At 44.0% G+C, this 15,598-nt stretch overlaps 1 protein-coding gene across 1 annotated transcript; it reads right to left on the bottom strand.

Annotated features, from left to right (window-relative positions):
• Positions 1-887: 887 nt before the first annotated feature.
• LOC144773886 (uncharacterized) lies at positions 888-7,086 on the bottom strand. Its single transcript, XM_078658961.1, has 5 exons — positions 5,873-7,086; positions 3,199-3,298; positions 2,996-3,094; positions 2,714-2,854; positions 888-2,545 (listed from the first exon to the last, which is right to left on the bottom strand). Exons 1-5 carry the CDS (start codon positions 6,128-6,130, stop codon positions 888-890), a joined length of 2,256 nt encoding a protein of 751 aa, XP_078515087.1. The 5' UTR covers positions 6,131-7,086.
• Positions 7,087-15,598: the final 8,512 nt, after the last annotated feature.

Below are 15,598 nucleotides of genomic sequence, written 5' to 3' on the forward strand. Positions count from 1 at the left end.
CCCTGGAAGCGGAGTTGGAAAAAGTCATTAGGCCCCACAGCGTGTAACAACCTTACTATGAGCTCCTGCACAGCCTGATGTATAGCCAGAACACCGTGAGTGGTTGATGTTATTTGATGTAGGTTAACAAATCTAAACTCCTCATAGTGTTCTACGGCCCTAAACCTCTCTACATTGCGAGTGTAACTCCTAACACTCTCTAAAAACAAGGGCTCTGGGCCCTCATCAGTAGGAGTGTGATTTGTGGAGGTGTTCTCTGATGTGTCACTTTGGGAGGTCAGGTTGGTCCCTGTCTCAGAGGTCCTTGTAAACCTGCGGGTAGCGCATATTCTAGCCTTCTTGAGCTTATTTATTAAAAGCCGGCGTTGCTTTGTACTATTAAGCCACTTTTGTTTTTTTTTACGGGCCCAGGCTTTTCTAGATACCAAGCCCCAGCCTATCTGAACAGGTAGGTCGCTGTCGTTGGATGTCTTGTTCATGGAGGCCCCCGCTACAGTTCCACCCCTGGGTCCTTCTGAATGTTGCGTTGTTTGGAGTTTTGCCATCCCCCCTACCCCCTTTAAATGGCCGACCCTGGGGATGTTAGACCCTGCCCCTATGTATTGTCGGTGGTGAAGTGCTGGCTTATATGCTTCAGGCGTTGATCTTGAAGCTGTGGTACCGTGGTTGAAAGGGTCTAGGGAAACAGGGGTGTCTTGTTTGAAGGGTTCTATGGAAACATTGGGGTCTTGTTTGAAGGTTTGTGGGGTACCAACTGGGCGTTGCTTGAGCAGTTTTAAGAAGCGTGCAGACTTTGTCACTAACCTCTGGACCGTACGGCTATATTTTGAGGGTCTCTTATGAGCACCAGTGGTTGTGGGGGTCTTTAGGGGTTGGTGCTTACATAGTCATGAATGTGTACCTTGTATGTCGGCCACAGCCGCCTGACACATCTGTATGATGCCTTTTTTACAAACCCCAACCCTGGCCACGACCAGATGTTGGGCCTCCCTCTTGTTGATGAGATTGGAATACCCCATATCCATTCTTATGAGTGCACGGTTCGCCTGCCGTTTTAATTTTCGAACCGCCATCTGTATCTCTCTTACGTGTGTCTTCAATACATCTTCTGTGTTTACAGACCCATCTTGTTCCTGCTTAGGGGGGCACACCTTGCGAGGTCTTATAAATGGAGGCACCCCCCCAGTCCCATCTATACTGCAACCCTCAAAGACGGGGTTGGACACGGGTCTGTACACGGGCATGTCCCATGGGATGGACACGGACCTGTACACGCGGCTGGCAGAGGTGCTGGCCTCGGGTTTGGACACGGTACTGTACACAGGATTGGCAGAGGTGCTGGCCACGGGGCTGGACACGGGACTGTACACAGGGTTGGCAGAGGTGCTGGCCATGGGACTGGACACAGGACTGTACACGGGATTGGCAGCTGGGCTGGACACAGGACTGTACACGGGGTTGGCAGAGGGGCTGGACACGGGGGTGTACATGTGAATGGCCGTGGGGCTGGTAGGGTCGTATGCTCCTGGAGGGGTACTCGGGGACAAAGGGTATGAGGATTGTGAGGAGGTGTCGTTGTAATCCTGGGGCCTAGTTGAAATGTCGGTGGTAGGGTGTGGTGCCTGGTTACCTGTGTTCTGTAAACCCTCTGTGCTCAAAGACCCTTGGTACACCGCTTCTGGGGTTCTACCTATGGTGTCTACCAACCCCCTCAACGCCTCAAGAGAGTTGCTAATCGTGGTAGAAGGACCTTCTAGGGGTTGCGCAGTATCACCTGTTGAGACCCTAGGCTGTGCCTGAACACTTACAACCGGTTTTGGGGGCTGTTCAGGGGCGTGCACCTCTACATGTACAGTTATTCTATTTGGCACTGTCTGGGGTTTCAGGACGCTTGGTGGATCCGGCGTTGCCTTAGGGTTGCTGAGGGTCTCTGCTAACTGTAGCTTAGGGACCCCCGGTTTCAGCTTCAGATGTTTCCTTGAGAGGCGCGATGTTTTAGGGGGTTGTGGTGGCGACGCCTCTTCTACACCCACAGGTGCAACTAACACCTCCTTGGGGCTCAAGGTTGTATAGGTCTCATTCAAGGGCTTAGCATCCTTTTTTATAGATAAATCTAGGGGGCTAGCTTGGGGCTCAGGGGTGCTAGGGCTTTTCTTCTCAGGACTTAAGAGCTTTGCCTGACCCTCTTGGAGCACCTCCGGTGTCTTCTTCTTCATGTTTAACTGTTCTGTTTGGGGATCTGTGAATACCTTACAGGCCTTCACACGTTTTAAAGGTTTGGGGAGGTTCTCTGAGTCCCGCTGTTTCTTCTTAAGGGAGGCCTGGTTTGTAGGCAGGCCTCCAGTGTTGACCCCACCCCTGTGCAGAATAGATTGCTGTAGTTGGTTGTTCAGCGTGTTGCTTGGTGTATAGTAGGTAGAGAGTTTTTCCTGGCGTACACGCCTACTCACGCCTTTCGCGCCGCTTCCGTTGTTCTGGACGGATGTTGTTATGTCCGTTAAGGGCGCCACCGACCTCTCTTCAGCAGCATGTTTCTGAGCCGCTTCTAAAATATAAACAGAAAATATATATATATTAGAGAAAGCATAAAAAAAACAACACATACAAGCACCAGCGGACTACGTCCTACACAACCACCTTTTTTGATATAGGCTTTGCTACAAGCAGCTGTAACACCTCTAGTACTTCTCACACCCTTTTGTAAAAAACACACCTGAAAGAGGTCTTTTTGCAGCTCCTTTCTTTGACAGTGGTCCCACTTTAGAAGTTGAAGCTTTCCTCTTCAAGGGGATTTCTTTTGAACCATGCGCCGCCTCTTGGACCTTGACGACGTCCTGGCATAGCGTAGGGACACCTGTAAAAAAAAAATAATACCCAACATTAGACATCTTTTCTGATGATTACCTCTATACATCCTCAGGGTCAGGACTCTGGCCTACCCCACCAACTACCCAGCGTCTTAGACAGTTTAAATAACAGCTGTCTTTTTATTTACCTGTAGGAACTGAAGTGTTTTGCACAGTGTTCAGAGCGTCTTGAGCCTCGATGTACTCCATAAAATCGTCAAAAGCTTGTTGTAGGTCGGGGTCATAAGCTGTAAAAGCATACACACATGAGAGCCCATTAGAAAAAAGAGAACTTCTGAGAGACTGGTGTACAAAACTACGTAGAACTACATAGCTTTAAATATATATATACCTGGCTGCGGGGCTGACAAGTGCCCAGCGTTGCTATTTATTACAGCTGGGGCCAGCGCAGGGGGCACATTGGTGACGGTTGCATTTGCAAGGTCTTGCACCTGTATTAAACATAAAAAAAAAAAAAAAAAAAAGCAGCGGTTTTAGTAAACGCCTTTCTTAAACAAAAGTATCACAACTTCAAACAATTCTTGTATACATTTAAAACCTGATAAGCGGGGTGCACCAACACACATTTTTAAAAAAGCGTTGCAAGTGCTGCGCTAAAACATATGTTAAAAAACAACCTGCGCCATATCCTTTGCTTATGGGGTAAACCACTTTAGGTACACATGGCCCTTCTGACATTTAACCACTACCCTATATACCGGTTACTCTTTTGTAACATGTACATGCCACTTTTCTCTTGTAACACATTGTTTAATAACTCTCACATTTTGAGTGCTTTAAATAGTTGCGCCATTGCCACAATTGCCTACATAACGCTTATTCTTGTGCTTGAGTGTCTGCCTTATATCACAGTATTATAGCTCTAACTGTACTTTGTTTTCTCTTGTAACCTGCACACTTGTCACTTTATTTATTACTCATGTAACTTAACGTTTGCTTTTGTAACCGGCACACATGTCACTCCCCTTATGTTTTGCAACTGTGTCTTATGTAAAGCGCTCTGACACCTTCGGGTAAAGTCTGCGCTAACAAGCAGTATTTTTTCTGTTTGTATCTTTTATGTAACACCTGTAATCCTGAGTCCCTATGTTTTGCAAACAGGTTCTTGTGTAAAGCGCTCTGACAACTTGGGATAAAGTCTGCGCTACATTTTTTTCTACTTGTATCTTTTTTATATAACTCATCCAATTCTTAGTGCTTATGTCTTACAAATGGGTCATATATAAAGCGCTCTGCCAGCCTTCGTGTACAGTTCGCGCTAGCTAATAAAACACAAAAAAAAAAAAAAAAACACCTCGGAGCTGCAGTGCAGGGTCCGCCCCCTCCAGTGATATCACCAACTCATCACTGGTGATATCAGTGGAGGGGCGGACCCTGCCCTGCAGCTCCGTGGTGTGTTTTCCTGTTTGTATCTTTTTATGTAGTGCATGTAATCCTTAGTCCTTATGTTTTTGCAGCAAGTTCTTATGTGAAGCGCTATGCCCCAGGCGTGTCCCGCTATTGTGAAGCGCCCTGACACATTCGGGGTAAAGCCCAGCGCTAGATAATTCTCAATAAAAAACCACACCGGGGCTGCAGGGTTAGGGCCGCCCCTTCAGTGATGTCACCAACTCATCACTGTTGGGGGCGGTCCTTACACAGCAGCCCCGGAGAAGCTCACGCCGCCATGCTGCCTGCTGCTGGATCCACGTGGAGCCCGGGGCTGGTATATACCCTCACAGCCCCCAAGGACACCGGAGCCCTACACCCCTCACCCTCGAGCAGCGCCAGCAGCAAGCGGGCTCGTGGGGGATTATTTTTTAAAAAGAACGGCCGCGGAGGCCCAGAGACACCGCGACCCCCACCCCCAGAGCAGCGCCCGAGGCAAGCGGGCTCTGGGGGCCTTTTATTTACACCAGGAGCGGCCGCGGAGGCCCAGAGACACCGCGACCCCCACCCCCAGAGCAGCGCCCGAGGCAAGCGGGCTCTGGGGGCCTTTTATTTACACCAGGAGTGGCCGCGGAGGCCCAGAGACACCGCGACCCCCACCCCCAGAGCAGCGCCCGAGGCAAGCGGGCTCTGGGGGCCTTTTATTTACACCATGAGCGGCCGCGGAGGCCCAGAGACACCGCGACCCCCACCCCCAGAGCAGCGCCCGAGGCAAGCGGGCTCTGGGGGCCTTTTATTTACACCAGGAACGGCCGCGGAGGCCCAGAGACACCGCGACCCCCACCCCCAGAGCAGCGCCCGAGGCAAGCGGGCTCTGGGGGCCTTTTATTTACACAAGGAACGGCCGCGGAGGCCCAGAGACACCGCGACCCCCACCCCCCAGAGCAGCGCCCGAGGCACGCGGGCTCTGGGGGCATATTTTTAAAAATAACGCTGCACTAGGGACCCAGAGACCCCCAGGACACCCCAAGGGACTATGGCGCCCCACCAGGAGCCCCCCTGGACAACTGGCCCCAGGGTTTATTTATTTTTTTAAATACAAGGCCCTCAGGACCCCCCAAGGAGCAGCAAGGACCCCGGAGCCCTCCATGGACCCCTCCAACTCTCTACAGCGGTTTGGTGAGTGCAACCAGGCATTATTAATTTTTTAATTATATGCCCTGTATATTATTTAAAGCCCCTATGGTACCGTTACAGTGTGGTTAAATGTTTCTATGAGCTGTAAAATACCCTGTTCCACTCTGCATGTACCCTCCTAAGGCCTACAACATTATGCCCCTTAAATACATAGCCTGCAAACTCTACCCTACGTCACCACCCCATTAACACTAAATACCTACACACATAGCTTTTTAAACTCAACAAAACCTTTATTCATTTTAAATACCTTTACATTACAATTCAGGTCTTTTTAAACTCCATCCTTCAACAAAACCTTTATTCACATTAAACACAGCACATCGCCTTAAAGATTAACAGTTTACAATCCACACTACATAGTACTATTTTTTAAAAGTGCAACTTTTTTCCAAACTACATGTACACCCTAATACACCATTGCGCCATCCATTATTTACCTTCTCTACATGTTGACAGGCGGTGTCAATCTGGGAAAAGTTGCTCCGGTCCATTCTTGCCTTAAGTTCCTTGGGTTGGCTCCAAAACAATCCAGGCCAGTCACTCCCCAAAGGTTTTGAAGGGCTTGATGGTGTAGAAATCCACAAAGGTTTTCTGACTGGGTTGTAGATGCAGGAGTCCTCCAGGTACAGCAGAACAATCCACGCCAGTCGCTCCTCAAAGGGGGTTTTTTGAATGGGTGTTTGGCAGTGTTCCATGAGGGGCCTTTTTATACCTGTCCTAGCATGCTAATTAGAAGCCCCCCACACCCCTTTATGACTTGAGGGGTGTTTAGAACAATGTCATGGTGGCCTTTGGATGGGAACCTTTTTTTCTATCCTTGTACAGTATAAACAGTACAACATTGTTTACTTTGACACCTGTTACTCAAACTCAAGGCCTATCCTGGGAAGAGTGGGGTTAGACAATGGGGGCCGGTGTAAAACTCTTCACCCCTACGTGACCCCTTCTCCTGGGAATTAGGGAGCCCGGGAACAGAATCTACCTTGGGACTCATATGTCAAATTTCCTGCCAGCCACGTCAAATTGGAACTAAACTGTCAAAATTGAGACCAGGAGTTTAAGACGTGAGGACCCTTTACAGCTTTGACACCTACATGACACATTCTTCTTCACAGGCCCTGGGCTGGGGAACTCAGGACTGCCCCAGCAGCTGTTCAAACATCAGCTGGCTGCAAACCCCCAGTTTTAAAAATGCACAGACATTTCCAGCCTACAACCATGCAGTTTTTTTCTATGCACTTTTAAACACATACACAATTACCACATGTTTTTGCTGCCCTAGCTGTTAAATTTAAGGCCATAAGTTTAAGGCCAGGACTGTTTAAGGTCAGATCAAACCCTGGTCTTAAACAGTCCTGGTCTTAAACTGTCAAAATTGCGACCAGGAGTTTAAGACTGTGAGGACCCTTTACAGCTTTGACACCTACATGACACATTCTTCTTCCCAGGCCCTGGGCTGGGGAACTCAGGCCTGCCCCAGCAGCTGTTCAAACAGCAGCAGGCTGCAAACCCCCAGTTTTAAAAGTGCCCAGACATTCCAGCCTGCAACCAGGCAGTTTTTCTATGCACTTTTAAACACATACACAATTACCACATGTTTTTGCTGCCCTAGCTGTTAAATTTAAGGCCAGAAGTTTAAGACCAGACTGTTTAAGGCCAGATCAAACCCTGGTCTTAAACAGTCCTGGTCTTAAACTGTCAAAAATGCGACCAGGAGTTTAAGACCAGACATGTCAAAAGCTGTCAAAATTGCGACCAGCCTTTTGCGACCAGACATGTCACTTTTGCGACCAGGATTTTTTTGATGAGTGGTATCCCGGCTTACTACTATCGTTATACCTTAATCTCATAGCCATAATATCAAGGTCAAATATATTGACAGGTAAACATGTACATATTTTCTATGCCTAACTCCACATATGTACTTTAATGACAAATTTATCTTCATGGTACGTTAATGTGCAGTTAAAAATCGTAATTCTCTACCTCCTTATATCCACTAACTTTTCTATATTTTTGTCCTCAACTTTTTGCTATGATATTAAGCTATAATTATATCCCTACTCGATATTCCAGATGACAATCACCTGAGATGTGTACCATCCTGTCCCCTTCGCACACCCACACATTGTTATGGAATTGGAATTTAAGGTCCTTACCACTTAAGAATCCCTTCGCACAACAGCTACTGGTAATTAACCCCCTGGTAAATTTGCATTAGGTCATTGGGAGATAGTAATGAGTCCCAGAGGTGGCATTTTAGGACTGGAAAGTCACCATTTACATGGGCAAGCAACACAGATTAATTAGCCACGTGAAAGTAAATTAGAAAGGCTAAAGTAGAGGGGATTAGGTAAGGAAATCAGTAGACAAGGAGCCTTGAAAACCAGGAAGATGAAGGGTATGAACATCTGAGAATTCAGCTAGTGGAAACTAGTAAACAGCGGATAAGGGGACACAGTAATTAAGAACATGGGGACAGAGAACCCTAGATCAGACAGAGAAGAACAATGGAGCAGAGATCATTAGAAATCACAGACTCAGAGGCAACCCTTTGGGGCAGAAATCACGAACATCAGTTTGGATCCAGATACTGTGAAACCAAGACAAAAGCAGCCCATAATGCACTACCAACTGGCAGATCATGGCTTATGGGGCTTTTTTCAGAACACTAAAGACTCACCAGCACAAAGACCGCTTCAATCGGGCGACACTGAAAAGGACTGTCATAGAGGGGGGATGTGTATTCTTGTCATTCTGTGGCCAGTTAATTCTAGACAGTCTGGAGCAGTCTGGGCCCTGCTTGGCGGTCGAGCTATAAAAGACATATAACACAATCTAATATAGCATAACCTTTTTTCTGTATCGTGTTATAGCGCTCCTAAAAACAACGAAGCTGTTAGTCGTTCATGATCATTTGTGGTGGCAGGAAGTAATTGGCAAAAAGAGCGGTGAAATGTGACATCAGTTAGTTTCCTGGTCGTCTGTAATAAAATACAAACTATACCAGCTGTCAGCAGTGCTCGGTAAGTGCTGCAACTCATGCACAGAAAGAAAGTGAGAAAGATTTTCTCGACTTGGGGAGAAATAAAATGCGAGAAAGTCCAAAGGCGACCTGAACGAAATTGGATGAAATTCAACTAGAGTGGATTTATAGCCAATCTGTGGGCTAAAGATACTTCAGGGGCGCATAACTACGGGACCTCAGGGGTGGCTCAGGTTCTGTGGTTTTTATGTTCGTTTATCTTCATAACCTGCAACCGTTTTGCGTCTTTGTTTAAATTTGAGGCGAAAATACACGGGCTTTAAAAAAGGACATTTCATATAAAGAGTGTGTGTGTGTCTGTGTTAGCCTTAATTTACACATGTAATTATCACCCTCTTCAATTGTTTATTGACAAAGGATTTAGCTTGGAAAATAAAATACTCCTACTCAGAACTATATCCCAAATCGCTCAGTGATGAAAAAGAGAACATCAGATGTTTTGGATCCTGAGCCCTCTATGGATTTCTAAAATTCTTACATTTATTTCCTTCCTTTTGTCCATACTTCCTTCAATCATTTGCCCCTCCCCTCTTCATCCTTCTTTCTTTATTTAGTAATCTTGGTTTAATCTCTTCTTTCCCTCCTTTCTCCATAAACTTTCCATTGATCCATCCATCCTTACCTCCATCTTCTTTTTTTGTTATTATTTTGTATTTTTGTAAAAAAAAATGTTTATTTGTCAACAAGAGGGTAATAAACAGGAGAAAAAAACAAGAATCACATTATTAAATACATACAAATATCAAACACATAGGTTACACACTTTACAAGAAAACAAAAAGAAAATACACCAGACAAATTAAAATTTCGGAAAGAAAAGAAATGAATAAATTCATTAGTCAGAGAGCATAATTTAACCAGGACTGAACACCATATGAGGTTGATTATAAATTAGAACAAAGACCCCAAGATTGCATTACATTTGACTACAGAGCGAATGCCTCTTACTTTAGCCAGCGCTTGTTCTCTATCATTCGTTTGACTAACTAGCAGCCACCAATCAGTGACAGAAGGAGGTTTTGGTGAGATCCAGACCCGGGCGATTGTTAATCTTGCTGAAACCAGTAAAACAGCAAGTAAGTCATTCAATTTAGAACTCAGAATCCTACACCCCAGCATGATTTCCAAGGTCCAAAAGCGGTAATTCTATCGCCAACTTCTGAGACAGAACTTGACCAACCTTCTGCCAAAATATTGTCAGTTCTGGGCATGTTACAAACATATGTTTTATGTCGGACGCATATAGATCACACCTTGGGCATTTTGTGTGATCATGATTGAGTTGTTAGATGACCATTTGGCTAATCTTTTTGGCGTATAATATAGTAGACATATCATTTGATATTGCTGCAATTGCAAATTAGTAGAGTGCACAACCTTAACTATAGTACTAAGAGCTTGCGATATAGTACTAGCCGCAACCGGCGTTCCAAACACCCTACTCCAGCGATCAGCTAGTCTCTCGCAATCATCTGATCTAATGCTACTTAGCCATTTGTACACCCTGCTAATAAGAGATTTTGGGCCATATGTATCATGCAAATTCGCATTCGCAAATGCTGAAATTCGGCCTTTGCGAATGCGAATTTGCTAAATGGGATGTATGAAGGAAAATCCGGTGCAAAATAAGGAATCGCTAAATTTGCGATTCCTTATTTTGCAATTGCATTTAAGGAATCGCAAATTTTGCGAGTCCTTAAATGCAATGTATGAAGCTAGAAAATATTGCAAATTGTCCCTAAGGAATCGCAAATTACCACCAACTTCAAGTTGGTGGTAATTTGCGAATTTCTTGAAAAATGCCCATTTTTGCATTTTTCAAAGTGCCATGTGACGCACATACATGCCCAAATGTGCACCCATGCTTATTTCAGGGGTGCAATAGGGTGTCCTTTGGACACCCCTGCACCCTTGAAATTATTCTCAATTTGTGATTAGCAAATTGCGAATCGCAAATTGAGAATAAATTCCCATTATATCCTATGGGCCTCCTGGCCCATAGAAATGAATGGGAAAGTATTCCTTAATTGCGAATTCGCAATTTGCGAATTCGCAATTAAGGAATATCAAGAAATCACTACAAAATTGCAATTTTCTTGATACATACCAATTTGCGATTCTGAAATAGCGATTTCTTAAAAATTGCTATTACAGAATCGCAAATTGGTACCTTGATACATATGGCCCTCTACCTCTACTGCATGCAAACAATCCGAGATATCAGAGCCGGATATATCCATCAAATTTAAATGTCCTAAGAAGTAGTCCCGGATCTGATAATACTTAAACAGCATGTAATCTGGTAATTTATACTTTATCTGCAGTTTTTCAAAAGAGACAAAACCACTGTGGTCATACAGATCCCCTAAACATACAACTCCGCAGTTTTATCTGGTATTGCTCTTATTTACTGTTTACATTGTGCTATGTATACGCAATTTACTTGTTGCTATTTTGTTACATAACTATCTCTCACTGATTGTAAAGCGCTCTGATATCCGCAAGGGTCTTGTTCGCGCTCTATAAAACTTTCAAATAAATAAACATTGTGAAATATCTTCGGCAAGCTTGGGTTATGCCAGAGAGGAAACTTGTAAAGTAAAAAGTACCAGCAAGGGAATTTATTTTTAAGTGAAATTTCAGAAATCAGATTGTCTTTAATCCCAAAGAAGTTGATCTGATTAAACCTTATTAGGGCCTGAGTGTATTTATTGAAACAAAATTCAAACACATCAATGTAATAAAGTTAGCAACATGGGAAATCTTTTATGAAAAATATATTTGTTCATATAAATCAATTCATAGGGTACATATTATATCATGAATCAAATCAAGAGATTTTCAAATGTTCAGAGGAATAAATCAATTGACCTCTCAAATATCTGAATAAAAGTCCAAACTAAATAGATAGTAGCAGATGATTCCTATTACACTTATAGTGAAAATCAAGAGCGTGATGAATCAACAATGAAGAATTGGACTTCGATAGTCGACGTTTCGGTCTTATGTAGTTAAATCCAAGACCTTCTTCAGGACAACATGTATTTAGTGGAGACCCCTTGCTCAAGAGAGCTAAACTTTCTAATCCGAATTAATCACTTGCAAATAGTTGCCATATGTATATATGGATTAGGCAATCCGAGTCGTTCCTATTTGTCTTAATCACTGTAAAAATGCTCTGTGATCTCTGATTAATAAATGTCAGAGAAGTCGTGGCACAGTAAATTCAAATAGTTCTAATCTCAAAAGGAGCGTGCATCCGTAAACGAGGATTAAATCGCGTCCGGTTAGAAAACGAAAGAGGAAACTTGTCATGAAAAAACGATATATTACACCTGAGCGAAATAGCGTGCAAAATGAAAATGCTATCCCGTACAGTCTTAAATTTGACGCTTTTAAAATAGTTTAAATCATTTAATCTATAAAGGAACATATTGCTCTCTAGCCCAACAAAAACTCGTGGCAGTAAATGGTGCTAGCAGGATTGGCCGAAAAAGGCTGACCAAAAGGGTATTTTAAAATCAGGAAACTCGAGACCACTTTGACTAAAAGGAAGTTTTAACAAAACTATTGCTCGTCTCGCTTTTCTGTAACCCCATATGAAACTGCTTAGAGTTCCCTCTAGTCGTTTAAAAAATAAGTTAGGAACCCGTAGTGAAATAGAGCAGAATAAATAAAGAAATTTGGGCAGGATCTTCATTTCTATAATATTAATTCGTCCAATAATCCCTAAGGGCATCTTGTGCCAATTTTTTTTAGATTTAACTGTCTCCTTCAGCAGTGCTTCATAATTTAAAGAAAATATCCTGTCTATCTGGGCCACCATCCTGACCCCCAGATAAGATGCGACAGAACAAACCCCATGCACAGACACTAACGGTTTATTAATAAGAAGAACTTGGGTCTTGTTGACATTTATTTATAACCTGGGATTGAACCGAACCCACCAGCTGCTTCCGCTATCACTTTTAGTGCTTCTCCTGGTTCCGTAGAGAAAACTGCTATATCATCGGCATATGCAGTGACCTGAAGAGAGTTTGCTCCTGATGTAAAAGCATGAATTTGGGAATCATTTTGCAACACCGAGATAAACGGCTCTATATATAGAGTGAGGTTCCGTGGTTTTCGGGACCGGACTCCATTTTGTTTGCGTTGTTCATAACGCCATTTTGTGTTGCCCTCACGTAGGCCTTGGAGGTAAACGAACGAACAAAGTTGCATGGGCTTCGTTGTCCATGTACATATTAACTTGCCCTTTCTGACTTGTGAGTGAACTGCAGGACGCTGACCTCTTCACCTGAAACTGACCCTTCACGAAGCCAATTTCCCTTGGTTTGATTCTTGTCTGTAATTGCCAATCAATGTACAGGACCTCGTTAACTTTTAGTTTCCTTGCACATATCTTATCCTAATCAGCATCTGAATTGTTTCTTTCCTTACGACTTTTCATTACATGGGTAGTGCTTTCAATTATGGGTTTGTCCGGCTTGTGGAAATTGAATTTGGGACATTCCTAATAATTAACTTTTGGGTTGGGTTACTGTAAATTGGGTTTTTGTTAATGTGATACTCAGTTAGAAAATGTGTCCTATTGGTCAGAATTTTGCGCAGTGGGTGTACATTTATAATGAGAATATTGTGTATAAATACTGATGTCTTGTTCTATGAAATTTAACAGTTTCTTGAGTTGTACACCCTGTTGTATTGCTGGGATTACTGTTACTAGCTGCAGCTAATAAATTTGATCTCTGACGCCAACTAGAAGTATTCCGTGTCTCTGTTTGCCAAGACAGGAGAACCCAAAGACTTTGGGCGTGTCCCTGGCGCCGCTGGGTTCTAAAACCCAGTTCTTCAAGAGTGAATAGCAGAGATGATAGGGGGCATCCCTGATGAGTGCCACAGAGAACTGGAAAAATAGGCAATTGCAAACCCGAATATGCTAGTTTGGCTCAGGGCTTATCGTACAAAGCTTGTACCCATTTCTTGAATTGGCCCTTCATCACAAAAGTTGAGAGTGTGGCCCAAGGAAGTCCCACCCCACTCGATCAAACGCTTTTTCAGCGTCTAGCAGAATCGTACTGAGTGAGATGGACCTTGTATTTGCCACTTCGAAGGCAGCCACTGCCAAATTAACGTGAGCAGTAGTACCTCTCCCTTGAATGAACCCATGCTGGTGAGGGGAAACCAAGCTAGGCATTACTGGGGCAAGGCGATATGCCAGGATCTTTGCAAAAATGTTTGCATCAGCATTGATAAGTGAAATAGGCCGATACGACCGACACTCAGCCGCTGGTTTATTTTTTTCAAGAAAAAAACAATCTGCGTCAACTTCCATGACTCAGGGACTTTACCATTTGTCCAAATGAACCCTATTACCTGACTGAATGGCAGCAACAGGACATCTTTAAAGGTCTTATAAAATTCCAAGGGTATGGAATCTTCCCCCGCTGCCTTGCCTGATGGCAGAGCACTATTCGCCAGTTCTATCTCCTCCCTTGAAATGTCCTCATCCAGAGAATCAGATATTTCTCCCCCCATACGTGCAAGGAACCAATTCTGGATATAATTAAGAATATCTTCCTTTTTTTGTTGAACCGTTGGGTTATACAATTCTTGATAATATAGAGCAAATTGTTCCAATATCTGTTGCAGTGCTAATACAATATATCATTAGGCCCCTTGATAGCCTTTATATAAGCCTTAGCCCTATCATCTGCTACCTTAAAAGAGAGAATCTTGCTTATTTCCTCCCCGTATTCATATTGTGACAAACAATATTTACTGAATCTTGCCATACTTTTCTCCCTAAATGTCTTCTTCAAAGTTGATCTAAGATCAATTAAAGCAAGCCCCAATTGCTCCATATCATCAGTACCCCTCAGTACTGCCTCTGTATGTTGTTCTTCTACTACACATATCGCTAGAGTTGTCTCTTTAATTGCATTTCTTCAATCTTTGTTCTGTCGCCAGATATATTGTTGGGTAAAGCCTCTAATGATTGCCTTGCATGTTTCCCAGACTATTATAGGGGAAGCTGACACTACATTGTCCTTAAAAATACTTTAAGTTGATCCCTAATCCTGGCCACATATTCCTCATCTGATAATAGATACCTGGGTGTTGGAAATGGCCCTTTTTGCAGGGTTATCCCCAAACTTTTTGCTTTTTCCTCCTATTTTTCCCTGACCTGTGTGTGTTGGTTTTAGGACTTTGGGCACTTTACCACTGCTAATCAGTGCTAAAGTGCATATGCTCTCTGTGTAAATTGTGCTATGGGTTGGTGTTTCCATGATAGTATATTTGATTTACCTGTTAGCCGCTAGTAAAGTGCACTGCGTGTGCCAGGGTCGGTGAATCAAATGCTAACCGGGGGCCTGCAGCACTGTTGGGCCACCCCCGTGAGTAGCCCTGAAAATGGTAACTCAGACCTGCCATTGTAGAGTCTGGGCGCAGTTTGTAACTGCCATGTTGACTAGGCCAGTGCACACCTAACCTTCCCTTTTTTCATGTCAGACATCGCTCAGGTAGGCCCAAGGTACCCCTGTGGGCAGGGTGCAATGTATGTGAAAGGTAGGACATGCCCTGGTGTGTGTGGCATGTCCTACTAGTGAATTACAGCCAATTTTGTTTTTCACTATTACAGGGCTACCAGTTCCCCATTGGATAGAATGGGAGGTTTGTTTATAACATTTTATGAACATAACTGGCCCAGGGAATTCGGTACGAAAATAAAATTTGGTATGCCTGAACTCAGAAGCTAAAGATGCATCTTGTAGTGAAGGTGATTTTTACATTCTGCATTTGAAAATACCACTTTTAGAAAGTGGGTATTTTCTTGCTCAGTCATCCCGTGTGCCTCTGCTGGAATGTGGATTGCCTGTCTGGGTTTTGGATGACAGAAGGCTGGGGGGCCGGAGAGGCTCCAGATGGACTAAATAGGTCAGGAAATGGCTGAATAGACCTGGGCTACGATGGGGGAAGGGGGAGGAGATTACCTTAAACCTCAAAGGGTCTGGTCTGTCTCTGACAAATGGCGTCTCCACCTCCTGCCAGGAATTCACACCGGAGAAGGCCCAACTAGTTCTGGCCGGGCACAGACACCCTCTGCCTGAAAGAT

Source organism: Lissotriton helveticus, chromosome 8 (genome assembly GCF_964261635.1).
Source record: "Lissotriton helveticus chromosome 8, aLisHel1.1, whole genome shotgun sequence".
Classification (NCBI taxonomy): Eukaryota; Metazoa; Chordata; class Amphibia; order Caudata; family Salamandridae; genus Lissotriton; species Lissotriton helveticus.